General features: G+C 32.8%; 1 protein-coding gene across 1 annotated transcript in view; it reads left to right on the top strand.

Annotated features, from left to right (window-relative positions):
• The window catches only part of LOC117104038 (WD repeat-containing protein 7-like), a gene marked incomplete in the record, with an annotated part of 47,536 nt that extends 20,747 nt beyond the window's left edge, over positions 1 to 26,789 (top strand). The window contains 6 exon segments of the mRNA XM_033244689.1: positions 297 to 479; positions 4,277 to 4,381; positions 7,210 to 7,260; positions 9,442 to 9,447; positions 12,990 to 13,182; positions 25,167 to 26,789. Of these exon segments, the coding sequence (XP_033100580.1) occupies positions 297 to 479; positions 4,277 to 4,381; positions 7,210 to 7,260; positions 9,442 to 9,447; positions 12,990 to 13,178 (534 nt within the window).
• Between the last annotated feature and the right edge of the window lie 9 nt (positions 26,790 to 26,798).

Below are 26,798 nucleotides of genomic sequence, written 5' to 3'. Positions count from 1 at the left end.
ATTAACATGGCAAAAATAACCGAAGTAGTTTGTGGCATCTTAAGTAGTGTTTAAACTAACAAATTTTATTTGACAAAAACATGTGACATGCCTGGTCATGATGACATCACACCATAACCTTATATAGGCACATCATGACTATATATGGACATGCAACAGTTTTTTTGTTTTTTTTCAAAGAAAATATGATAATATGGACACAGCTTAAGTGTTAAATATTCTAGGTAAATGCCAAAAATGATTGCTATATCAAGATTCGTAGTTAAGTATTAAAGTCTTTATATCCTTTTCCTTAGGTAATGGACATAATCGTTCATTGTTTGGATTCAGCGCAACTGAAAGCGAAAGGTTTGAAGGAGGTGTTTCCCGCTGTTTGTCGTTTCAACACAGTTAGCTACTGTCGACACTCCAGGCGTATTGCTGTTGGTGCTAAAGTTGGTTCCATTGCTCTGTACGACTCAAAAACGTCAAAATCGAACGTGAGTTTATTAAAAAGTTATTGAATGTGAAAATGAAAGTTTGCAGGTGTGTGCAAGGTGCTTGTTATTTGATTTAATTCAAATTTAAAACACCTGTATTCAAAAGAGTTAAAAAAAAATGTCTGGCTGTGCTAGTCTGCGTGGGAAATCTTGGGCCATGTTTGCTTTGGATTAATTTTCAACAAGACAAAGAGTAATTCTGCTTTAGTAAAATTGTGCTGCTGTTCCCTTACATAGAAGGGGGAGGGGTCAGCCCTTTTGATCTGACCCCCTGTCGTACAGTACATGTCAGACGCCCTGTCAGCAAATTTCTAGAGCCACCAATGTCTGCGATGCACGTTCATTTAACTAAGTCACATTGTTCACATTTGGCTTTTCTGCTTGGGAAAACATCATGATTATTCTTCCTGGGCAGCATTCGCTCAATTTAACTTAAATGCGTGTTGGGTAATTTTATGTATACTGGCTGCTCACACATTTTTTTGGGTCAAAAATACCTGGCACAGAAAATTTCAAATCTAACATGGCTCTATGGGAACTTCCTTAATTGGTAATTCATCTTTAATTTTCGATTAATCTCAATTATCTAGTGTTCTCAACTGCAGCACCTGGGCCATTTTCAGCCCTTGAGTGCTTGTTGTTCCTCTAGAACTTACTTTGTGATTTTTTTTTTAAATGTGTTCAATCTGAACACTATTACAGAAAGCTACTCAGCATGTTAATGGTAAAATAGCCCCAAAATACCTTTAATTATTACAGATAAAGTCACTTTTACATTGCATCATTCCAAGCTACGTTTTTACCAACGTTTTTTTCATGTGGGGGTGGCCAAGTACACTAAACACTAGGTCACTTCACGAACTCGCATAATCATTGGACCTTCATATTGATATAATCTACAAAATCATAATATAGTTCGGAACTGTGTATTGTTATGTGTATTATTGTTACCATCATCATTATCATTACCATCATTATTATGTATTACTGTATATTGTTATTCTTTTATGGGAAAATTCTCAAACATGGACATGGACCTAAAAGTACACTTTTAAGTCATCAATTGTTAAATTGATAAAATCACTTTTATTGTCAACTTTCACATACTCAAAGAAAAACAAGAAGAATATTTGTTGAAAAATATTTTCTTATTGTATCCACACACATGATAAGCAAACTTCAGCCAAAGATATCATGTTGTTCAGGTCTGAAAAAAACATTCTCTGCTTGATAAAATGCAGTGGCGTAGGTGGTCGTCAAGGGTGGGCATGTGCGCCGTGTTTGGGAGGGGGGGTGGCACTGAAATTTAAGAATGAGAGTAAAAAAGTAAGCCCTTTTGAGAAAATCATGACGAAATTGATGTATGTCATCAGGCATGAATATTTTCCAGTTAATAATAAGAATCTGAATGTAATTGTTTTTATTGGCAAATTTATAGATTGTGATTTCTATTCAGTCCATTTTGAACATTTTCTCTTTTTCGTTTTATACTGTTCTATAATGACTACATGTCACAAAAATTTCGGGTATTTCAGAATACAATTCCAAGGTAGTTGGTTTGAAAGATGAAAATATATATTCAACAAGCTAAAGCTTTCGATATTATTTATTGCACAGTTTTTCCAGAAATGTGTAATTTGTTGTCTATACAATCAACATTGGGCATAGTAATCCTTAAAATGCCATACATTACATTATCAGCCTAAACTGTTAAATCTAGTCCAGCTATCAAAGTTTGTTTGACAAAAACATGTGAAAGGGCTTAGATAAGCACCAGGCCCGTCATTTTGTTATCAACATGAAATAAAACAGTTTTTTTAGGGGGGTTTTTTTTTTAAAGAAAAGCAAAGAATATTGAATCAGTTTTATTTATGCAATTTGTTAATTGGAAAGGAAATTATTTTGTAATTATAGGTATGAATTTCTTGATATTAAACCAAAATACTATAAAAAAAAAAAAATAATACCATGTTGATGGTTTATTGAAATTTACACCTATATAACATCAACCAGACCAGATGATATTCTTGGATCTTTTTATTTATTATTTAAAAATACACAAAGCATACAAAATGTTTGTTTTTTCTTATTCAAGCTTGTTAGCTCTGCAGCTTCTATTCAGCCACCTTGTTTTGTACCATATCCATCATATTAAATTATAGAGTGAATTGTAAAGTTCTTTTGGAGCGCTAATCGTTGCAGCGGACTGGCGCAGCGCGAATGGCTTGGTGTCCCAACCTCGAGGTCTGGTTTTCAATCCTTTTTTTCTTTCCACCCAGGAGTTTTATATAAATACGCTGTAGGGTTGCCTGCTCCTGCGCTGAATACAGCAGCAACACTTAAACATGTGTACCCAATAACCTGTGAAAAAAGTTTGTGTCCAAGCAAGTTCAAATAAAAATGTAGTAATACTGTAAACTAAAGACGTAATGACTCGTTATGTCATTAATTTTCACCAAGATCACGTATTGAAACCATTAATGTTGTCTTTCTCTTTCGGAAGGAAATCAGATGAAAAAATGTCTTAAGTAAGTTCTGAGTCAGGTTTAGCTGTACACATTACTTGTAAACAGCATAGTCATGTTTGATTTCCCATCTCCATCCTCCTCTTACCTTTAAATTTTGTGGAGTGTGAACTTTAGATCAAAAGTTATTTGTCAAATTATCTAGGACATGTTATTTCTTTAAATACTAGACTGCAATAATCTTGGGCATTGCTAGCTCTATTAAAGTGCATAACATTTCCCTATATTAATAAGTCAATTTCTCCCCTGGGCCCCTTCTAAGCCCCTAGGGTCCCTTATAAGTAATAAAGTAAGGTCATATATGACTAATTGGTCTACACACTGAACAAGAAGGCTAAAGGTAATAGTTCTATATTTCTTTAACAGGAGCTTGTGGTATTTTCGTAAAGCCCCTATATCCTAGAATCAGGGTCAATGCTTGTAGTTCATTCTCAATTTGGTTTTTGTCAGCTGGTTGTTTTCAATGATAAAGAAAAATACCTTTTTTTAATACATCTAATTTGTTATTTGTTGATGTATTAATCATTGTAAATTTTTTTTTTTTTAAACTAAATTTCTGCAACTAACTTTGCCTTCAAAAAGGAACATTAACTGGGGGTCCAAAATTAGAAGAAATCCCTTCCAAAAGAGATGGTTAAATGAAATTAACATGTTTTATATTATATTGCTGCGTTTGGCAATACAGTACTTATTGGTACTGACTTCTGAGAGACAAGTGATTGTAAAGTATTAAAATTAGGCAAATATTATGAACTTGTGGGAGATTGATTATTTTCCTGAGATTCCTACTTGCTTGCTTGATGGCTGGACGCCATCCCAATTTCTGGGACCCCTGAATAACTGATGTTTAGAAATAAGTACTTTTGTCAAAAAAAGTGTAAAGATACTGTACAAATAAAACATACTGACCATTTTTGTATATTTGTATAACAAATATTGTTTCTTATTTCAAATATATTAATTCACTTTTGTATGTTTTGTTTCTAATAGCAAGGCTTACTGCTTTCACTCTTAAATAAATTATTATCGGCAGATAAGTATTTTAACATTCTCGTCCAATGAATTAAAAATGAGTTATGTTCAAAAGATTCAAAATCTTTGAGTCAAATCAACTACTACTATACTAGTTGATTTTATTCTATTTGCCTGTTTAGCAACCCTTAAGTATATTTAATTGTGGTTTTATTTGTTTATTGATTTATTTCATTGATTACTAAATAATTTAAATAAGTGATTGATTTCTTAATTATTTTTTTTTTATCATCTTTGTAGCAAATATCTGGTCACTCATCTGCTGTTACCTGCCTGGCTTTCTCCCCTGATGGAAAGTACCTCGCCTCCTATTCATTTGGAGATGCCAAGCTCTGTATTTGGCAGGTAGGATTATCATAGCATTTTTGAAAAAAAAAATATATTTTAGTAAATCTTACATATTAACATATAAATTGCGATGATGATTTAAAAAGTTGATAAAATATCTGTGACTCCCTGTCCAGTCTATCAAACTTTATTTGACAAAAACATGTGACATTACTAAATATGACATGTTGACATCATGTCATAACCATATATGGGCACATCATGACTATAATATGGGCATACAACAATTTTTTTGTCAGAAAATCTGATAGTGTGGACTGACTTGAGTCACAGTCGGTATAATCCAACACGTGTTGTCGTTCCTGTCAGCATTTCATTTTCATTTTTGTGACCGCCCTCGAGGCACACAAAGGTCGAGTGTATTTTTGTAGGCTTTTATTCGCCGTGTCTGTCATCCTCTTCATCTTTTTCCAATGGGATCATGTTTTCCCTTTCCTTCGCTTCTGCAGTTTGTAATTGAAAACTTCCTTCTTGTATCTCTGTTCCCGTTCCCTTCATTTTAGCTTTCACTCTGAGTTTTCATTGACATCTGTTCATTCTTATGCTTTGCAACATAGTCTTCTTTGACTTTTTTATGTATCCTTTTTCTATTTTTTGTATATGTTCCTTTTTTCAATAACATATTTATAAGTATTTCTTCAAAGGACGAATGTAGAGCAACCACTTAGTGGCGTATCTAGGAGACTTGAAATGTGGGGGCTGATGGTGGGTGACAAGGTGAAGGGGGATTGATGATTAAGTGCGGGGCACTAGCTCTCAAAGCGCCTCTGAAAATGGATTTTTTTTTTCTTTGGAAATTGGCGCTATACAATTTGAAAAAAAAAAAGCTTATATGAGGTGATTTTTATCTACCTGAGCATGACTTTTTTTTGCTTTAAACATTTTCAATGGGTAACGACTGGGGTGGGGTGCACACCCCTTAGACTGAGGTGGGATGCACACCCCTTAGCTACGTCATTGTAACCACCAGATGGATAGGAGAAATTGTGTGGACATTCCCATTGAGAGACTACAGTCAGTATATTTTATGTATCAGTCATGTTTGCAGAGGACCAAATACATCCATACAAGAAAGATGTTGTTTGCTGCTCCAACTAGACGGTGATATCGTAACCCCCGGTTTAAGATCTCTTGTATTTTATATATACTAAGTTTTTGAAGGAAAGAGTAGCTAAGTATGCTGTGTAGTACTGAATTGGTTTTCGGCACCAGCTGTATGATATAGAAACGAAGGATCACAATAACAACATAAGTGAAATTATCAAAAATGTTTCAGATGACCTCTTGGTAGGAGCTGCGGTTAAAACGTGTGGGTGTTATCTGGTCCCTTATACTTCTATAAATCACATTTGCTCCCCTCATTGTTAAGTGTATTTAGTCATTAAAATACTATATTTATTTTTTATAGTTTTAATATCATTCCTTTTCTATGAATGTACAAGTTAATCTATAAATTAAAAATATGTATATATATTTCTCACCAAATGAGAAAAGATCATGAAGACTTGATTGATTATTTTCATCACCTTTATTTTCACATGTCATCGGATCAGGAGGTTACTCCCAGTTAAAATATCCCTTGGGAGTAAAGAGTTGGGTCTTAACAAGAAACAGTTCATTACCATTAATTATTGGTTGTTAACTTATACCTGTGATATGTCAATCAACAAATCCACCTCAAATTCATTTATTATCCCTCATTTGTCAGTCCCAATTAAATGATGGAACTGTTTTCAGTCACAACATTAAATAAACAAGTATTGAAGTAATTCATAATTTCTTGTTTAAAGAACCATCATACTATTCCTGTATGTAGACGTAATACGTCATACGTCAGATCTAATTGTACCTCAGACTGAGGATCCATGATAACCATAAATGCGACTGTCATAAAACCATATCCTACATATAGAATCTGTGAAATAAACTAAGGTTTTCTTTTTTGAGGAATGTCATGTCTTTGTCTACGGGTGTGGTCACCTTCTGAGCATATACCAACCTGTGTGCAAAAAGTGGATGAGAAAACTTGCACTTAGCACAGGCAATAAAAAAGAATTGTCCTATTGCTAGCGAACGAGTTTACTCGTCCCCAAATTTACCCGGCAATTTATTAAACACAAATTTTAATGATTTATGATTAAATATTATTTGAAAAATGTATGTTTTCTTTATGTAAACTTGTTTTGGCATATGAGGCAAAACTTGTGCAAAAGGCGTGGCATTGAATGTGTTTATAACACAGCAGTTAATGCTTTCTCCCAGCCTTGATGTTAGAGGTTTGAATCCCTGGCTCTGCAAATCTCATGTGTCCTTTGGCAAAACAATTTACTTTGATATTTATCTCTCTCTACCCAGGAATACATTGGTACCAGCATATGCTGGAAAAAGGGAAAGGCAGCGAAACCCCACCCTCTCTTCCCACTGGTTTTACTATATAGTAGATTATACTTGTTTCACAACTGTTCTTTGACAAATGAATCTGACAGTCAAAGGTTTAACAGGTTCTGTTTGTGCTTTCACCACTTTCTTACTGTATTTTACAGTAAGATGATAAAAGATTGATGATTGTTATTTAGTTCTTTGAAAAAGTGTTTTTTTTTTTCTTTTTTCTTTAGAGGGATCTCAAATTTGAGGGTGTACTGTATATATTTTGTTAAAGTCTATAAAATATTTGCATTTATTCATATAAATATATATATATTGTGTAAAATGGGCAAATTATCTATCTTCTTTTACTTGTGCTACCAAAATACTCAATTTTAATCTTTCATATTATTATCATTAAGCTGAGCTCTATCAAAACTTTTATTTTCACTTCATTTCAGTTTATTTTCAGCCAGCTAGGTGGTTTTTTCACAGTGCCAGCTGAAGCTCTGGTGAATATCCTAGACCTGTGTTACAAGTCCCAGGCATGACCCTCTAACTCCCAATTAATAATTACTTCTATTATTTATAATGGATGCTTCTGTATTTTTGTAGCATGCTCAGCATTTGGGGTCATGGTTTTAATTTAAATTTGTTTAAAGGTTATTAATAATACTGCAGTAGTCTAATAAGGTATTGATTAGTTTGTTTATTGATTATTGGTTTTCGATGATTTGTTATTGATTTGGCTTTTATTATAAACGGTTATTTTTACTGTAGAATTCCATAATTCATATTATACAACCTGTGGCATTACAAGTGAACAATGACTTATCAGAACTTAAATTTGAAGTTATGTATTAATATTAAAGTTTACAGCTATTGATCAGTTGTGTGACAGATGGAAATTGATTGGTTGTGCTAGCAGGGGGTAGGGGAATTTACCCCTGTTGGGATAGGCCTAGACCCTGATGCCACGTCGACATCGGATCGAAAATAAATAATTCGCTATCCAAATAACAATATTTTGACTGCTAATCCCTAATATTGTGGTCTAATAATACAATCCTTGGCCACACTCAACCTTCAAAATGCTCCCTGTGAACCCACAGAGGCTTTTATTTCAGGACCCTGACCAAGATTCTAGTCATCCCCTTGGTTCTGACCCCATTGTTGGATATGCCAGAACCCCTTGTCAACAAATTTCTGGAGCCAAAACTTTCTTGTGACCTCATCTTGTTGTTCTTCCCCTCTCAGATTCAGGGGGTGAGGCCATGGTTTGGCATCTCCTTCATTAATTTTAGCAATTTTGAAATTTCAGTGCCCTAAGCTAGCAGAGGAACATAAATTTCTTTAAGGGTATCCTATATATCCTCTTTGTCAAAATCATTTGAATTTTTTTTTCATTTGTTGTCTTTCCAATTTTTGGAATTCAAATTACGGCTTGGCCTCTGTGGACTCTGCAGCAGCCAGAATACAGCTCAGGTTCTTTGGCACAAGAAACAAAAGCAAAACCTGTTTGACAAACGCTCAGCTCAAACTACACCAGTTGCAAATGTTTAATCAAAATTTTGAGAAATAATCTGATCATGTATTGATAAAAGTTGTTTGTTGAATAGTTATGATTAATACTTATTCCAATCAATAGTTGCCAATACCTGACCAGGAAGTGAATGATTTCTGATGAGTTGTTGATTTACTTGTATTGATTCATGTTTGCCTGAATAAGGTGCTTTTTCAATCTAGCATGATACATACATTTTTTTTTACTTTTATTTATAAACATTTAAATAACCAGTAAATTTTACAATGCTTTCCCCTTTTTGTCAAAAGGTTTTCAAGTACTAACCAGTTTTGTAGTGTAAGATAATACTAATAGCTAAAAATAGTTTTGTTTTTTTTTATTATGCGAAATCTGTAGAAATTGTGATAAATGTTGCAGAAGTGAGTAACATACTATATAAAGTTATAAATCGGTATTGTTGTAATCTAACCTATTTGAAGGAAGTATTTTCATATAACCAGTTTTAAAACATTTTTTTAAATATGAAAGTTCATAGCTACACTACAGTATGTTCCTTTTGATTTTTTTTACAGTATTTGTATTTATTTATTTAGTTGAATTTAAATAGAGTTATTTATTATTAACAGTATATAATGCTATTAATATGTAATATTATTACTAGGTCATCAATAATAACATCAATAGTAATATTTTTCATTTCTGTACCTTTTAATATAAAAATATTTGCAGCCTAAAATGAATAATCATACTATTGATGTTATTGTTTATAATATTATTGGTAATCTAATTTATTTAATTTAAATATTAATTATTATCATTATATTAACATCTAAACAGTAGAACTGTTGTGAAATATTTTTTGGTAAACATTTTTGTACATTTATAAAACTATTACAGTTCATTTGTATTATATTTATGATTGAAATATTCTGTTCTTTTAAAACTATTATATTCCAACTCTTTTGCAAAACCACACATTCTTAAATTGCAGATAAATGGTGCAAATAGATTAGCCTCCCTCTTTGGTGCTCCAAGCACCCTGCCCTTCTCTCCTGCTCTTCCTATGTCTAGGGTAGGCTTGCTTTTTTTATACTTGCCTCTCCATGACAAAGCTGTTCAAATGATTTTCTTTCTCATTTGTTCATCTCCATTTTCCTTGGTGAATCAGCTTCAGGTAGTATAGATATTCCTCATTTTTTTTCTCTGCATTGCTTGTCAGTTTGCATATTGCAGCATTTTAAAATTGATTATTATCAATTATTGAATAAAATCAATTATCAGTCGATTGTTGATAATTATCAGTTATTGATTATCAGTTATCTGTGAATATTTTATTATGCTGTTATTACATTATTAATTAGTCATACTTTTTAGTCATCAATTATTAGTCATTGGTTATCAATTAGGTACTAATTATTAATAGTTATCAATTGTCAGTCATTGATTGTTATAAATTTTGATCATCGATTGTCAGTTATTGATTATTATTAGTTACCAATTGTCAGTCATGAATTAATAATTGATTTTACTTATTACTTGTACATCAATTGTTGATCTTTAAAATATTGAAGTTATCAACCTTTGATTGAATTACTAGCAATTAATATTTTCAAAATTATTATCAATTTTGATTATTATAATTTTAAATTATCAGTGATTAATTATTTTCTAAATATAGGTCATTGATTATTAAGTACAAGTAATTGATAAATTATTAGTCATTTATTATCATTAATCATCAACTATTGATTTTAATTTATGACTTACTATTGCTATGAATTATTGAATAATAAATAATAATCAATTCTATATTAATTTAAATTGATTGGCATGATATGCATTTGAATTGAAGTGAATGATATTTGTAACAACAGCTTGCAGCATTTTGATGATTGACTTATGCTTTCAGTGTTTTACATTAGTTTTATTATTATTATTATTATTATTATTATTTTCACTATCATCATCATTATCACCATCACCAAGGTGAAAAACTGAATAATTCATTATATCTCTCCCTGATGTTGTCTCATGTAAAAATGTATGCAGATGATGCTACTCTCTTCTGCAGCTCCTCTGATTCTGTAACACTTCAAAATAATTTAAATACTGATTTTAATAAAATAGTTAAGTGGTTAAATAAACTCTTAATATTAAGAAAACTAAACTCATGTTTTTTTAGTACTAATCACATATTAAATAATTTTAAAGACCTTTCAGTTACAATAATGGGGACTGCATTGAAAGAGTAGATTCATTCAGATACTTAAGTATTATTTTTTAATCCTCAATTAACATGGAAGGATCAAATAAATTATATTTCGACACAGGTATCTAAACGAATTGGTGTTTACGTCACATAAAATATTATTTACCTCTTCATACTCTTTGTTGGCAAATACACTTGTAATAACACTTTTTGATTACTGCAGTTCAGTCTGGTCGAACTATAATACTCAAAACTTAAATTCACTTTAAATTTTACTATGATTAGGTAGAATTCTGCTATCTGTAGATTTAAAAACTCCAATAAGTGATATATTAGATACATTAGCTGGAAACCAGTAAATGAAAGATATAGAGAACATTTACTTGTAGTTATATTTAATTGTTTACCTGTACATGGTTATGCACCATCATATTATGATCAATGTATATGTTTAATGATGGTGTCCATCCCAAATGCACTCGATGTCAAAGCAGTAAAACCTTAGTAGTATCAAACTGCGAAAATACTCAAGGAAAACGAACCTTTCAATACCGATCAACCAAACTTTGGATAATCTAACAAACGAAATCAGGAAAAATGCAACTAATATGACCATAGTCAATTTCAAAAATACCATTTGTGCTAATTTATTTTAAATTTTTATTATAAGGTTATTTGCAATATGAACTTTTTGTTATTTTTTTGTGCCTTGTTTTATTCATTTCTGTTTAATATTTTACTTCTGTTAAACAGTTTATATTCTTAACTTTGTTAAGAAAACTGGACCATTTTGAAAATCAGTACTGCGCTACTAAAACTGCTATCTACTCGAAAGAAAGAATGAATTAAATAAAAATATTAAAAAGCTTACAATATTTTGATCCATATAAACAAATATGTAACATGAGGCTATGGCTACTTAATAACCCCTAATAAACTTCATTAACCACAATCAATTTATTCATTTTCTTCGCATCGCAAAAAGCTGTGCAAAGAGTGTCAGTTCATGTACTACAAACAAATCATTCTAATTCACGTAGCTAATGCACACGCACAGTAATCTCTGAGCAACCGGCCACTGCAACCAGCTGTTTATGATTTATGAATAATAGGAACCACTCTACAACCAGCAGTTTGACTAAAGGGCCCTAGAATAGGTGACCAGTGGACATCACAACTGACTTATAAAGCAATTATAGTAATTTTGTACCCTATAGAAAATAGAAGCTTTGAGTCATTACTTTCTTTAAAAATTGCCTTCAACCCAATAATGGCTCCTTCAGCTTCTGTTTCCTATAGTGTATATCAAAACCTGACTAATTGCTTTAATATTGTTTTATTATTAATTATTTTTATTTTATTGCTATTATTGTTTTATTTTTATTGCTATTATTTATTGTTATCTTATTACAAACGATCTGTAGAGGATTGAAAACTTCCAAGGTCAATTCTGGTTGAATGTACTGCCCATATCCCTACTCTTTAGCATACTTCCCTGCTTGGGGGTTTGTAAAATGAGCTAAGTTATATTTTGATCCTCACCTGTTGATGCATGTTAGCGTTTTGTCAGTATGTCAGTGCCTACAACCTGTTACTCCCAATCATATTAAGCTTCAGTTGCCAAGAGCCTACATTATTGTGCTGGAGGTACGTACCTCAATGGAATGTAAGGCTGTAACAGGGGCATAGGCTGGTTTCAGCATGGAGGGAGGGGTGGGGGAGGGTGGTGCAAAAAGGGAGAATGTGGAATCTAAGTCCCATAGAGCAGAATTCAATCCCTATTTCAGTAAAAATTCAATGCTTATTTCTAGTATTTAGCTCACATAGTGAAATTAATTTTCTGCCATTGGGTAGGATGTGCCTCCCCTCCCTCCCCCCTCAGCCTACACCTGTGGATGTAAGCTTTGTAGTAAAGACGCTTGCCTTATAAACCGAATATATAGGGTTCAAATCCGCAAAAAAAATCAAGATTTTGTCTCTGCAATTTTTTGATCCAATTTTAATTATATTTCACTGGTATTATATCTTTCAAATCTGTATACTACAATTGTTTTTTTATTTATTATCTCCTAACTACGATTGGCAAGAAAAAGATGTTTTATGTCAGGTCATTTGCCATTGTTTTAAACCTGCATTAAATACCCATGGCATGCTGTTTGTGATTTACATTTTAGTGTATATCATTTAATGAATGTGGTCCAAACTTAATTGCTATATTACCAGAGTTTGTTTTGTTTGGCAGCGGTTTGATTTCATTGATGAAATATGTGAATTTAGTGTAGACTTGATGTTCATTTTTATGATTATTTAAATTTTACAAATATACTGTAACACATATTTGATTAAATATTACAAAGAATTTCATTTCATTTGCTTTTTTATTTTTGCATTTTTGCAATCAGTTCATTATAAACATATAATAATACATAAGCATTGTTTTTATTAACCACCTAAATAAAGAAATGGTTTAAATTGTGTAGTGATGGCGTCCCCACTTTCTCTTTCAGACCGGCTCATCGCTATTAGGTGGAATGCTGAGCTCTTCAACGAAGTGTATCAAATGTTACAACACCAAGTCCATCGCATCTGGGACGCTTTCACCAAATCTTCTGAAACTTGTCCGTCTTCACTGGAGCCAGTCCAAGACAGTAGTTCTTAATAATACTGATGGAAAAGAATACAAGTTCAATGTCTGAACTGGTAAGAATTTTTCGGGTCTTTTTCTGTTAATTGTATTAAGTTCTATCATTTTCCAAAATTAAATTAAAACAACAAAAAATGGACCTTTCTATTAGGTCCCACAAATCAACCGTGTAAAAATGTACGCAAACACATGCGTTAGTGAAACAACACGTGTGTTTGTGAGACGCGCATATTTCTGGTCCTGGACGATTGTTCAGAAAGACGAGTAAAAATCATAATAATAATAACCGTAACCCTGGTTGGGGAGGGACGGAACGACTCACTCAAACTTTGATGTCCCCAGTGTGCTTACAGAATCCTTCCTGCACTGCTTTTGTACAGCTTTATGCTCAGTTTTGATATTATGTACCTTTTAACTGGTTATTGGTTTTTTTTGTATCCAAAGATGGTACGCAAGCCACACAGAGAGTTTTTAATTTATTTTTGAAGGCTGCAAACAAATTGTGTCTGCATGTCGCACTTAGGCCACACTTTGCCCTGTTATGGACTAAAGTATCTCTGCTCCTTTTATGGATAAGTTCTCAGTGATAGTTTATGACAAGCCATTCAATATATGTCAGGATCATTCATTATTTATCTGCTTGTTTGAGTGCTAATATGGATCTTCTCTCATTGCTAAGTATTTGATTCCTTAGAGAAAATTCTCTTGGCTACAATTCTAGAATCTGGATCTATATGTGATTCCTTTTCCCTGCATTTTTTGTACTTTGGGGATTTATGTCCTGAGGCCCCTGGCAAATACTGAGCTGTGCCTTGGATAACTTGATCTAAGTGAATGATTAGTTTGGAAGTCTAGCCAAGCTGAGAGTGACTCGCACCTCTCTCCTATGACCAAAAGAAATGAGTCACATAAATGTTCAGTTTGAATCCCAAGAAAATGATTGTATACCATAAAGAATGGAATAGAAACTTTTTGAACAGAAATATTTGTGCTCAAAATCCTAAACTTGCCTTCTAGGGAGCGGAGTGATTTAGTGGTTAAGATACTCACCTTTCCAATTTAACACTTGGACTGCCAGACCTATTTTTAAGGTTCCTTTCCGTGTGTCATAAACAAGTTTACATGTACAAATATACTTTTTTGAATATTTTATCTAGTCATATATCATCAAAATGATGTGTCTAGTAAATTTGCGGGAAAATATTAGGGGGTGAGTATACTCGTCGACGGCTCTGTGATAGAACGTTTTATTGACTATGCCAAGTGCGAGTTATCTTGTCCGCTTTTTGTATGGGTTGGTATATGTTCAAAGGGCCCCCCCCCCCTTGTGCTGCTCGAGTGTACTACCGGAAACATAGTACAACAAACACGTCATATGTGTACGTTATCGTCTAGGTGTATCTTCCCCGAACTACCAGCCGTTGAGTCTGCGGTTCTACAATGTATAACAAAGAAGTTATAAACGCTGGAATGTTACCCCGATTTTGACAAGTATACTCGTCCTGGCTTCCTCAGCACACCCTGTGGGCGAATATACTCATCACTGGCAGCCAACGTGTTAACTTAAGGTTCCATGTTACAATCCAGTAACAAATCTACTCCTCACACTGAGACATGGTTTAGTGAGCAATACAGTCTGCAGTTGGCGAGTTGGATTGGATTGGTGTGAAATACTCATAAGAACATCCCACGAAAGCCCTAAGACTTATTTCCAGTGAAATTCTTATGGTAAATTAGGTTTTACACCTGGAGATACTGTAATTCCCTCTCTTCTGAAAAGTATATTGCATTCTCTAACATACACATGCACCATATTGCACACAGGACCAATAACTTAAACGTCGCATTTTAATGACGGTGCGCTATAAAAACTAGCATTTTAAGTTTTAACACTCAGCTGAAACACACAAGAGCAATGGATAGAAATATACCAGGGAATCTAGTATGTGCTGATCCCTTGGCAGATCCCATGGGGGTCAGATACCCTCAGAGGTCAGTAAATAGTCAAGGGGTCAGTAAGGTGGTCAGTGAAATGTAAAACAGTGTTTTGGCGGTCAACCATGTTTTATGTAATGTTAAATATGACATAAAACCATGAAGTACATTTTCTAAAGTGCTGTGAGAGTGCCATTTTTGAGCATCTAGACGTTCCACATACTTACATTTACTTTTATCTTGGTTGAAGCTGAGAGTTGAGCAAATTTAGGTTGAATCACATCATAAAGACAAATAGAAAAACATTTTAAAGTATGAGAGTGCCATTTCCAGGCCTTTAAAGGTGGCATATTCTAAAAATATCCTCACCTTTCTCAGCCTCAACCAAGGTGGGTCTGAGGTGGGTGCTGTGTACTGTCATGCAGTGCCTACCACTAGTTTAGCAAAATGTAACGGATGAGAATAAAATAGATTCATTTTTTAAAATTAAAATACTGTGTTTTGCTAGACATTGCGCAATTTAACTGATTAGTAGTTAATGCCTAGAGTGGAAAAATACATGCAAGCCAAATTACAATGCATTTTTTTAAACAGCCATTGTTTTTCTGAAATCACATTTTTTCACAAATTCTTCAATTCATTGAAGATGTTTATGTCAAATGGACTGTCTACATGATAATTAAATTTCCTGTCCTAAAGGTTCTCTGGTTTTTAATTGCTATTTTAGTAGACATTTTCTTGGTTGATATCCATTCACAATGTCTGTTATGACTAGTGAATCATTGACAACTCAAGTCTCTGGATGATAAAGATATCCCATGATAGGATCCCCTCAAAATACTTTGAATATTAATCAGATCCCCTAAGGACACATCAACTCACCAATCAACCAACCAACCCCATTTTCCTTTATATATAGATTTGCAATACACGTTTCAATGTATCTGTTTTTATTAAGATCTGTTTTATTTCTTTCACTTTTAATATGCCATGGGAAAGTATCATTTATAAACATTACATGGTAGATATTCATTGAGAATATTTGACTAAACCTAAAGTTGGCAATGAAACTGTATTAATAGTCTACGAACCCACTACACAAGAGGATTTCGTCTTAACGTCAGCCTAGCCTGCGAGCATGCCAGTAGAGTTTGCACATTATTTTCAGTGGGCGTGGGAGTGCACGGGGCTGAATACTCACTGAAAATAACATGCAGGCATTCAGATGTTTTTTTAACTGAATACAGTAACATACCTGGTCTCTGAGCCTAAGTGCAGCATGCTTAAGATAACTGTACATGTATGACTGTTTGTTTGTCTCTGTCTCTCATCAGGTGACTATCAAAGTCACATGGTCTCACACCTCTGAGGTGTCAAAGCATAACCACACATTTGTTTTCTATAATATGCAAGCTTGGTTTTGAAATTCTCAATAGATTTCAAGTTGCAGTATATTGAGCTTGTAACAACCATGGCTAGACTGCAATTAATCACTGCTCTTAATTGAATTATTTCTCAAAAATACTAACGAGCTTCCTTATAAATATTGTCGGAAGTGTCAGAACCACAATTTTTTGACATTTTATTTTCGTCTTTAATCAATCAGTCTCCAAGATTTTTGCACCAACCAAATTCTATAAAAGGCTTCTGCACAGACCAAATTTATGAATAAAATGGCTAGATTACATCAAGAGCATCAAATTAAATAATTTTGTCTAAATGAAAGTATACTTAAAATAAATATATTACAATTCAGCAATTAGCAATTTTCACCGGGCATTGGCGTAATACTGTTGTTCCCCCAGTCTAAAGGGGCCCAGAGGCCCTCCTACTAATAAACAGCACTCTTCTAACAGAGCCTTGATATTATGGTCCAGTAGAAGACACCCAAAACTAGCAAATGTGGCAAAGACAAGCTAAACCAGTCACTCGTCGCAAATTGTGTTTCAGAGAAAATAGCAAAAACATGCTAGAATGTAAAATTTTTAAAAATCTATTTTATTTCACTAAACTAAGGTTTATGTATCTATACATCATGCTGTGCTGTTATTTTTCCCAATAACAATGTTAAAACAACACTTTTTAATGATTTTGTAATAGTTTCTGCATGAGAAATGCCTGAAATCATAAACTTTGAAGGCTGATTTCTCATATATTGTTCTTTAAACAGCTGTATGCTTAAATGCTTGTAACTTCATAAGGAAATGTCAGATTTGAATGATTTTTTTTACCATTTTATAGCTCCTGTTTTACACTTTAACCCTGTATTATTAACTCAAAATCGATTTTTGCGACGAGTGACTGGTTTGGCATGTCTTTGCCACAAATAAACAATGTAACATCCTGTTCTTAACTCACAAAAATGTCCTAAGTGGACTCGCATGACAACACTTTCTTTCATTCAATATCAATTCCCGACCCAAAATGTTCCACAGCCGGGCTCCACAACAAACTGACATTTAAATTTTAGTAGTATAACACACTACGGTAATATTTGAAGTGGCCCCTCATAATCGACTAAAAAAATGCATGGGCCCCAATACTTTCTGGCCCCAGGCAATGTGACTCGTCATTGTGCCCCTAAGCTTGAGTTATAATTCTAGTAAAAGCTCTTTTAAAAAAAAAAAATTCAAATATCTTTAAATTTAAACTACAACTAAAAGTTTTTTTTTATAATATGGGTATAAGCACAAAATCACAACCATATTAGGAAAAAAAGACGAGTGAAAGTAAACTGTCCATTTTGAGCAACAAATTATAGCCATAGAGACAAATAAAATAACCACTTAAAAATCAATCTTAACTTTCATTTTCCTTTTTTTTTTTTTTTATTAATACATTCAATTCAATTTAGCAGCAAAATTATCCCATGATTTTTATAGACAATGTTGTCATCTTCTTGAAGGAAGCTTAATCTTGACGTCATAAGTGCCCAGTTGGGAGAATGTTCCATTTACCCAATGGGGTTGGTCTGTGATGATGTAGGGAAGTTTCGTAATTGATGTGTTGCTGAGATCAAAACAAAAAAAAAATAGCGGAAAGCACTTATTAGAAGAATCTTTGGGAACTTTATACCTGTTGATTCCTTTGTGGGTATTAGTAACAATCTAAAAAAAAACACCAAGGAAGGAAGGCATGTAAATGATTGATGGATTTAAGAAAATTTAATTTTTTATTGCAAGCAAAAAAGGTTGGGGGGTGGTATGGGGAGGTGCAAAACAAGCCTAAAGTAAAAGGCCAAGCAAGTAGAAAATTAGCTTTTTGTTCAAACTTTTTAAGGAAAAATGAATGAGGTGGCCATGTATTTGACAGTCAACTGTTTCTGGTAACACAAATCAGATGTACCTAGGCCAAAGTACAATAATGTAAAAAAAATACTATCTGTATAAATAAAAGGATTCCTTCCAAGTAGAAAAAATAACTAAAAAAATAAAGATAGATTGTTGCATTCTATATTTTTAAGTAATTTACTTTTCAAAAGTTAGTACTGTATCTGTCACTTCTTTGAAAACTTTATTGATACTTTTATATGGAGAATTCATTTCTTTCAACTGTTTTTGAAATATGTATTTATAGATTTGAATAGAAAGCAGCCACTTACTGTAAGCAGTCTTGAAATACTTTAACCAGTCAGTCGAGTAAAATGGAGCAATACATAATACAAACATACATTACATATAATATGTGGAACACCCAAAAATGTCACTTTCACTTGAATGAAATTGAGTTAATTGTCTGTGTTTATTGTTAATGTTAAGTTGTTTTATGAATACACTATACTATTACTTTCCTACTTTGTAATTTTTAAAAATATATTAATGTTGATATAGCCTATAATATTTCTGTTATTAATTCCTTTCTTTGCCAATCAACAATTAAATTACTCAGTAATAACTAGAAGAATTTAATTATATGTAGAGGCCAAGATGAAGACATTACATATAAATTTAATTTTACATTATACTGTAGTCTAAAAGTATTTTGCTTATTAGCTGTAAATAAATTAATAATTTAATCAGGAATTAAATTATTGGGAGAAAATAAAACTTAAATTTAGAAGCTTCTGGTTTATATACATTTATGTGTTTTATTGTTGTTTATATTTTAATTTATAGTCATTTCAATTTTTTTTTTGGATTAGAAGAATTTAAAATATATTATTTTTATTTTTGCACAGAGTAGTGGGTGAGTGGCAATCAAGAACTTATAGTTCAGAGGGCTATATGGTCTGAATGATGGGTTTGGGTGTTTCCTTACCGATTTTTGGGGATCCAAGAGAATATACCTTCTAGAATCAGTTTTATCCATTTTGATCACTTATGAAAATTATTTTGCACTTTGTTAGAAATTTTTGGCTGCAGTTGGTCGGGGAGGGGTGGGAAGGAGCACTCATTTTGCATGCCCCTGGATCCTTAATAGAGCAATCTATTAGAAACATTCAATTATTCTTTAAACTTACCAGTTCTCTTTAGAATTATCTAAGTGGTATACACAAATATTAATTTTTAATAACCATGCAAACTTTCAAACAGTATTCTTTTTATATACTGGTACATTAATACAACAAGACCCCTCCTTTGGAACACATATTATTAAGCCGAGACATCCCTATTAAAGGAACACCCCTATTAAGCGTACACTACTGTATTTATTCCACAAAACGAGGAAAAGTACACCTTTGTTATTTTGTGTAGGATTATTTTTCCATCAGCCTACCCTTTTAGCTTTCTTGGCGAACATTTTCATAAAGTCTGGCATTATAATCGCTTGATGCAGTTACCAAGAGGCGGATTCAGTTCGGTTCAAGATGTATTGTGAATTAAGGGGACATTTTTTTGGTCCCAAGAGTGGTCCCCTTAATAAGGGTTCTACTGTATTATTATTATTATTATTATTATTATTTATTTTATGTATTTCCATCTTGACCTTACGTCATCACTGACCTTCCAAAACCTGCAGTACTCACTGAGTCTGCTTTGCATCCTTGATCCACTCACCACTTGACCTCCTAAATGTAAAAGTGAAAGGAAGAAAATTCTCTTTTAAGCCTTAGTGAAAGAGGGGACATATTACATGCCCATAATATGTATAGTGAAAGAAAAACATGTTCCCTAATCTATCTATTCAGCCTTCTACACAAGATGTTAATTCCTAACCTAGTTTGAAGGCTTTCTTAAAGGAGGTACTTAAATTTCTGTTTGTATCCCACCATAACAGTATCTTTAAAAAAATCTTGTAAAGTATTATAATACTTTCATCTGAATTAATTTTTTAAATGCCTTAGATAATTAGTTCTCTTCAACAGTATTAATAGATATCAATTTGATAACACCTAGTTTACAGTATATTTAATAAGCCCTGACTAAAACTTCTTACTCATTCAGATGGGTCCGGGAGGGAGCCCAGTAAGGTACAAGACTAATTCCGCCTTTGCATTTTTGATGTTTTAAAGACATATTTTGATGTTTTAATGAAATTCAGTTTTTTTTATGACATATGTCAATTCAATTCAATTCAAGTAATATTTATTTCACTTTTCCATATGTAATATTTTATTGTTGATATCTACATAAATCCTTATACTGTAAGTATGAGAACACATACTTATTTGACCCCCTTCACTGGGGTGTTGAATAGTAATAAACAAAACAAAAAAAGTCTGTTAAACATGACCCACTTAAAGACTTCTTGGCAACTTAATGGAGAACATGTACCGTACTCTATACAATAAAACTAGTGTTTTCAAAGAAATATTTTTATGGTTTTACTCTCTACAAGAAAAAAATTTAAAATGACTATGTATACGCCTATTGTCCATTGATTTTCACTTTAGACAAAAATACAACATATAGGCTTTATCATTTTGCAGTGAGCTCACTTCAAAATCAAATATGCGTTCAGTTAAGATTCAAAATCTATTTTATATCTCAGAAACTTATTGCAGACACAGTGGCTCAAATCAAAACCTACATTTGTAAAAAACAATATAAAATCAATATGCATACTAACAATTGAAAATGATAAAACATGGGGAAAATAATTCTAATGTGATATTTATCCTATCAATGAACACATTTTAAAATGTAGAAAAAAGCATTCAGAGTTTTTCTTTTTCAAATCCTATTTATTTATTCAAACTTTTAGAATGTAGAATTTAGAAACTTGGCTTATCTAAACATTATATTGAACAACTAGAACCAGAAAAATTGTCTTTACCAAATTATTATTGCATAGATAATACCATTCTTACATTTTCTAGCCCTAACTTGCTGGTAATCAATTTAAGAAAAAGTAAGTGTTTTTATCTGATTATTTTTAAGGGTTTTTTTTTAGATTTTACCAGACACTTTTAATGATTACTCCATAAAGCCCCCTCAGAGGATTTCATTTTGCCTTGAATCACTTAAAACACTTCCCCCAATGGGAATCCACCTAACCAGTATCCTGATGTGTGATAGACAGACAGGATACCCTCTGACACTGACCTGTTTTCACTATCTTGTCCTCATCTTAAAATGCTCTCGTCAATTCCCAACTCGAACATTAAATGCAAAATTTGACCATGCACTGGTTATCATGACTTATTTATAAGCTTTTCACAATGGATGATTGAACTGAGTTTTACCTTGTCATATCTTTAACCTCAATTATTGTATGAACCCTGTCCAGAAGGTTTGGCGCAGAGGTTTATTAACCTTGTGGTCGCGAGCTTGAACCAGACGCTGACCATTCTCCGTCAGCCGTGCTTGACGGGCTGTGAAAATGGCTCTTGCTACGTTTCAACCGTGTGAGGTGCAAGGATATATCATGGTGCAAAACAAGATGCTGTAAACTACTGATTGGCTCATGGGGATATGTAGTTCTCTGGTGCCTGTAATGTAATGTAGATTTATATAGCGCTTCATACCAAAGTCTCAAAGTGCATGAGGTGTAGACTAGCTCTCCCCTAAGGGCAGGGGTGGCACCAGCGGGGGGGCCGGGGGGAGAGCTGGCACAATTCGTATTTTCTACATATTAGTAGAGTCTAAAATCGATTAAATAAGCCTTTGAAACACCTAAATTGTCTAAATTTTCTGGGGCTTCACCCCTGGACCACTTTCGAAGCCTTTTAATCGAAGCTTGACCACGCCCACTTAGCTTTCGTCGGGGAAATTTTTTTCGATTGAATAGTTCATGTGATGTTTATCTTGGTTTTTATTGGAGTTATATCATAAGTAGATCTTCAACCTTCTATTTTCTAGCTTTACATATCCCATATCTATTAAAAGGTTGTCATTTTTTTTTTTTTTTTTTTTATATCATAAGTAGATCTTCAACCTTCTATTTTCTAGCTTTACATATCCCATATCTATTAAAAGGTTGTCATTTTTTTTTTTTTTTTAATGGAATATATGGTTTTGAAGTCTCTAAAAATGGCTGATAATTCACCCTTACGTCTTTCTTACATTTTTTTCGAAATCTCAACTGAACATTGATGTCATGATGATGTCGCATAAAAGCAGCTGATGATTTACTTTGACATAGAAACAGTAAACTGGATTGTCATTGAACATTCTGTGATGATACGTGAGGTATCTCATGTAATTATAGTGCAGCTGTAACTTGTTGATTGATGCTTGCCTTCCCATCATCCCAGGGTTCTGGATTCAAATCATGTGACAACAGAATTTTTTTTTCATGACCATAAGGGGTCGTTCACAATTATCAACATTTTCACAAGTGTACAAACAGGACTCTTTTTCGGTACCCACCCCCTCCCTAAAAATATGTAATTCCCCTCCCCTCTAGTGTACTGTTTGTACACTCCTTAATAATGTTGAACGACCCCTAAGAAAACTCAATGATAGGGAATAAAGATCATTGAAAATAGATGATGGTTTTTTTAAACTTGCTAAATTGCAACAAAAAATCTTTTTCAACTGATTTTGGTGCTATTGGATGTACTGATATTGGTAACCAAAAAAATATATTACAAATCCATCCACCAGAAAGTGTTTTATTTGCCAAGATGGCAGCCAAAATTGCGCCCATATGATAAAACAGCTATAAATTGCCCATGAGTGGTAGTTTTTGTGTCTCATCCATGGTTTGTATGGGTCATTAAATCAATTGAGTTAATGTAGAATATTATGATCTAATCAATTATGAAAAAATTGCATATGGCTTCTAAGAAGGCACCTAAGATATCTTTGAATAGGCATGTCAGACTACTTACTCTAAAGTAGTAAATGTGAATTATTATAATAGGTTCAATCTTGTTTTTTTGTGTTTGGTTTAGTTGCATGAATCAGCACAAGTAAGCCTGTCTGGCTATAGGCAAAATAGTTTTACAACAATATGGGAGCCAATCACAAGTGTGAGAGCTCAGCATATTTTCATTTTCAACATATGTAAGAGGATTAATGCAAGAATCATCAAATTGGTATCATAAATGTGTTGCATGCCACTATAAGCTATTTGAATATTTCTGCCCAGCTAGGTTACAACATGAGAGCCAATCACAGATTGAAAAGCTCAGCATGTTTTCATTTTCAACATATGTAGGAGGATTAATGCAGGATTCATAAAATTGGTATCACCATGTCACTACAATTTATCTGAATATTTCTGCCCAGCTAAGATGTAGGTTACAACATGAGAGCCAATCACAGATTGAAGAACATAGGATTAATGTAGGAATCCCCAAATTGATCATAAATGCATCGTATGCCATTACAAATTATCTGAATATTTCAAGAAAGGAGCATGTCAGTGGGTTGGAACATCAGCATTTTTATAGCATGTTACCATTAGTCTCTGGTAGCTTGAATTAGGTCCTTCCGGTTATAGTGTAGGGCTTGATGTTTTGGCCTCGTAAACAATTTAATTAAGTTATGTATGATAGAATATACCTGCAGAGGAATATCCTCATGGAATTATGATGCAGCTGCTAACATATTCAGCATAATTGACTTCAATTTGGATGAGGCTTTTATAAATTGAGATATACTCTAAACCTATTGTGAATTATTATAAATCTCCACAAGATACAAGTTAACTTCATCTTCAACAAATGCTATTTTGTATCTTTTTTATCAGGTCAACAAAAATAATTATGTTTCCCAACCCCAAATCTTGAAGTAGACCAAAATACTTGTATAGTTTTTACTTCAGACCTACCAAGTCTCAAGCATTTGGTGTGAGACTTGCGCATTCAAGGTCTGTCTCACAGTCTCGCGCTTAAGGAACAAAATCTCACGCATTGTATGTATTGCCTATATTAAAAAATATATGTGTACTAATTGTGACATTTGTAGCTCTATATTAAACATTCTTCATATACAGCACTTAAAGTTGGATTGGTTTTGTGAATATTAGTCACTTTGGACCAAAATAAAAACTCAGCACAACCCAACTCGGCTCAAAGTCGACCCAACTAACAACTCGTACCAAATCAACTCCAACCAAACTTCAACGTGACCCATTTCATTTTTATATGGTTTTCCATGTAATATCATATGGTATCTTGTGTATATAAATTTTTATGAGCATCGGTGAACAAAACAAAAAATGTATTTCCGAAAGTCTGACGCCTGCAAGTTTGTTTAATTTAGAATCTCTGGTACTTTTCATGCTCTGATAATTACTGAGGTCTTAAAGTGAATGGTTATGGCACTCCTAGATAGCCAAAAATGGCACTAGTCTGAGATTAGTCTAAGATTAAAAATAATTTTTTTTTTTTTTTCAAAATTTATTTTTCAAAATTTTAAGCAGAAGGGCGTTTTGTTGAATTTGCCTGTGAGTTTATTAGATTTATTTGTCAGTAATGTATACCTTTAAGACAGTGAAAAGTTTTGCTGTTTTTTAAGCCATTGGTGTTGGTCTCAAGTTGACAGTGAGGCAGCCATGTTGCGGGGATCGAAGCTGTTTTCTGTGATAAACAGAAGGAGGAGGTTTATTATTGTGTGTGTGGGAAGGTTGATTTAAACTATAATTGTCATGTTTTAAATCATAACATTCTGTTTAATGTGTTTCTTATTTTCATTATTAATGTACGTCTTCTCATCTGCGGTTTACTTATTACATGTTTACTACCATTTTTTTTTTTCTTATCCGTTCATTATAGGAATGTCACAGAATGATTGGCATATGTCATAATGTGATTAGGATCTTGTCTGGAGTTGTGATGTCTTCTGGGAGATGAAGTGTTGTCCCTCTATCGGCAACCAGCTGATGCCTATTACCGCTGCCTACAGGCTTACACTGTTTTGTTACAACTCCCTACCAAGCACAGCATATAGCAGAAAGAACACATCATGTGTACTACAGATGGTAAAGAAAATTTTGCACCAAATGTATTATCTCTCTTCAGCATATAGAGTTTAAAACAGAGCATAATAATAATAATTATATGAGTAAGATGGTGATGACAAGACCAGTGGCGGTGACAAACTCATAGCAGAGGGGATTGGTGAAAGGCAATAACTTTGAGCTCTAAGCAACATTAGTTTATACTCAATTATTTTAATAATCAAGTTAATTATAGTTGGGATAATAAGTATGAAAATCCTATATAATTGCAAATAATTTAATATAGAATATAACGCATGCATTTTAAAATTCATTTATTAAATTTGTTGCAATTTTTTTTTTATGTTTCCACAGGAAGGTGGTTTCACACATTTTATATCTAATCTGTAAAAACAATAATGACATTCCTTTACATAGAATAAGTAAAATTTATTTCAATTTAAAAAGTTAATTATTATGCTTTTTTTCACTTTGTTGTTATGAATAATTAATATTAATACTAATGCTAATAATACTAATATATTTTATGAAAGAGTATAGAATTGCAAGATGTCCGACTACCCTCATTTTTTATTCACATAATAAAAAACGTTTAAAAAAGCTACTACAGTACCACAAGATAGGTGGCATGCTATTAGAATTCAAATAGAGTTCGCTCGAAACTCGACCATAGTTGAAAGACACGCCTCTTCGTGGTATTACTTTTTGAAATACTTCCAACAAAAATATAAGAGTTAGACCTCGTGCACTTCTACACGCTTTGATTTTATTAATAATAATTAACCCAGTTTGAGATGTAATATTACTAATGGTACTGTATGTTTATCCTTCTTTGTTAATGTTTACTTGTAATAGGTTATTTTTTAATAAGAACAATATAGATGTATTTAATTTTTATATTTATAAAATATTATGTTGTAAATAATATGGTATTTGAGTAAACTAATTATACAGAAGAAAAATAAGACTCAAATGAATTAGTAAATCAGGATTTCTATGAGGTAAAAAATAAAATCAATATTGGAATTACTTAATTATTAAAGGATGTTATTAAATTTCTATTGGAAATTACAAAAAATTAACAGATATTTTAGTAATTCAGGTCTCCCTCTGATTAAAGAAATTTAAGACCACTTTTCTGTTCTGAAATGGTCTCAAACTTTTCTGGTCTCAAATTAACAAATGTCTTTATAATATCTTTATTATTTTAATTAAAGACCAAAGCTGCTGAAGACCATGGAAACCTCGGTCCCAAAAGTGGTCTTTAAATGGAGGGAGACCTGTATCATTTTTGTTTTCTTTGGCTGAAGTCCTTCCATTCGTAGGGTCGTGGGTTCAATTCTTGTGATAGCACAGGATTTAACTACTAAAACACGTCTCCACTTCTTAAGCCATGTAATGAGACAAAGTTTTATAAGCAGTCATCACACTGCTTATATGTATACAG

The sequence above is a fragment of the Anneissia japonica genome, unplaced genomic scaffold, assembly GCF_011630105.1.
Source record: "Anneissia japonica isolate Jap-2015-1 unplaced genomic scaffold, ASM1163010v1 scaffold287778_len1315358_cov176, whole genome shotgun sequence".
Classification (NCBI taxonomy): domain Eukaryota; kingdom Metazoa; phylum Echinodermata; class Crinoidea; order Comatulida; family Comatulidae; genus Anneissia; species Anneissia japonica.
This window is presented reverse-complemented; position numbering and strand designations above follow the sequence as displayed.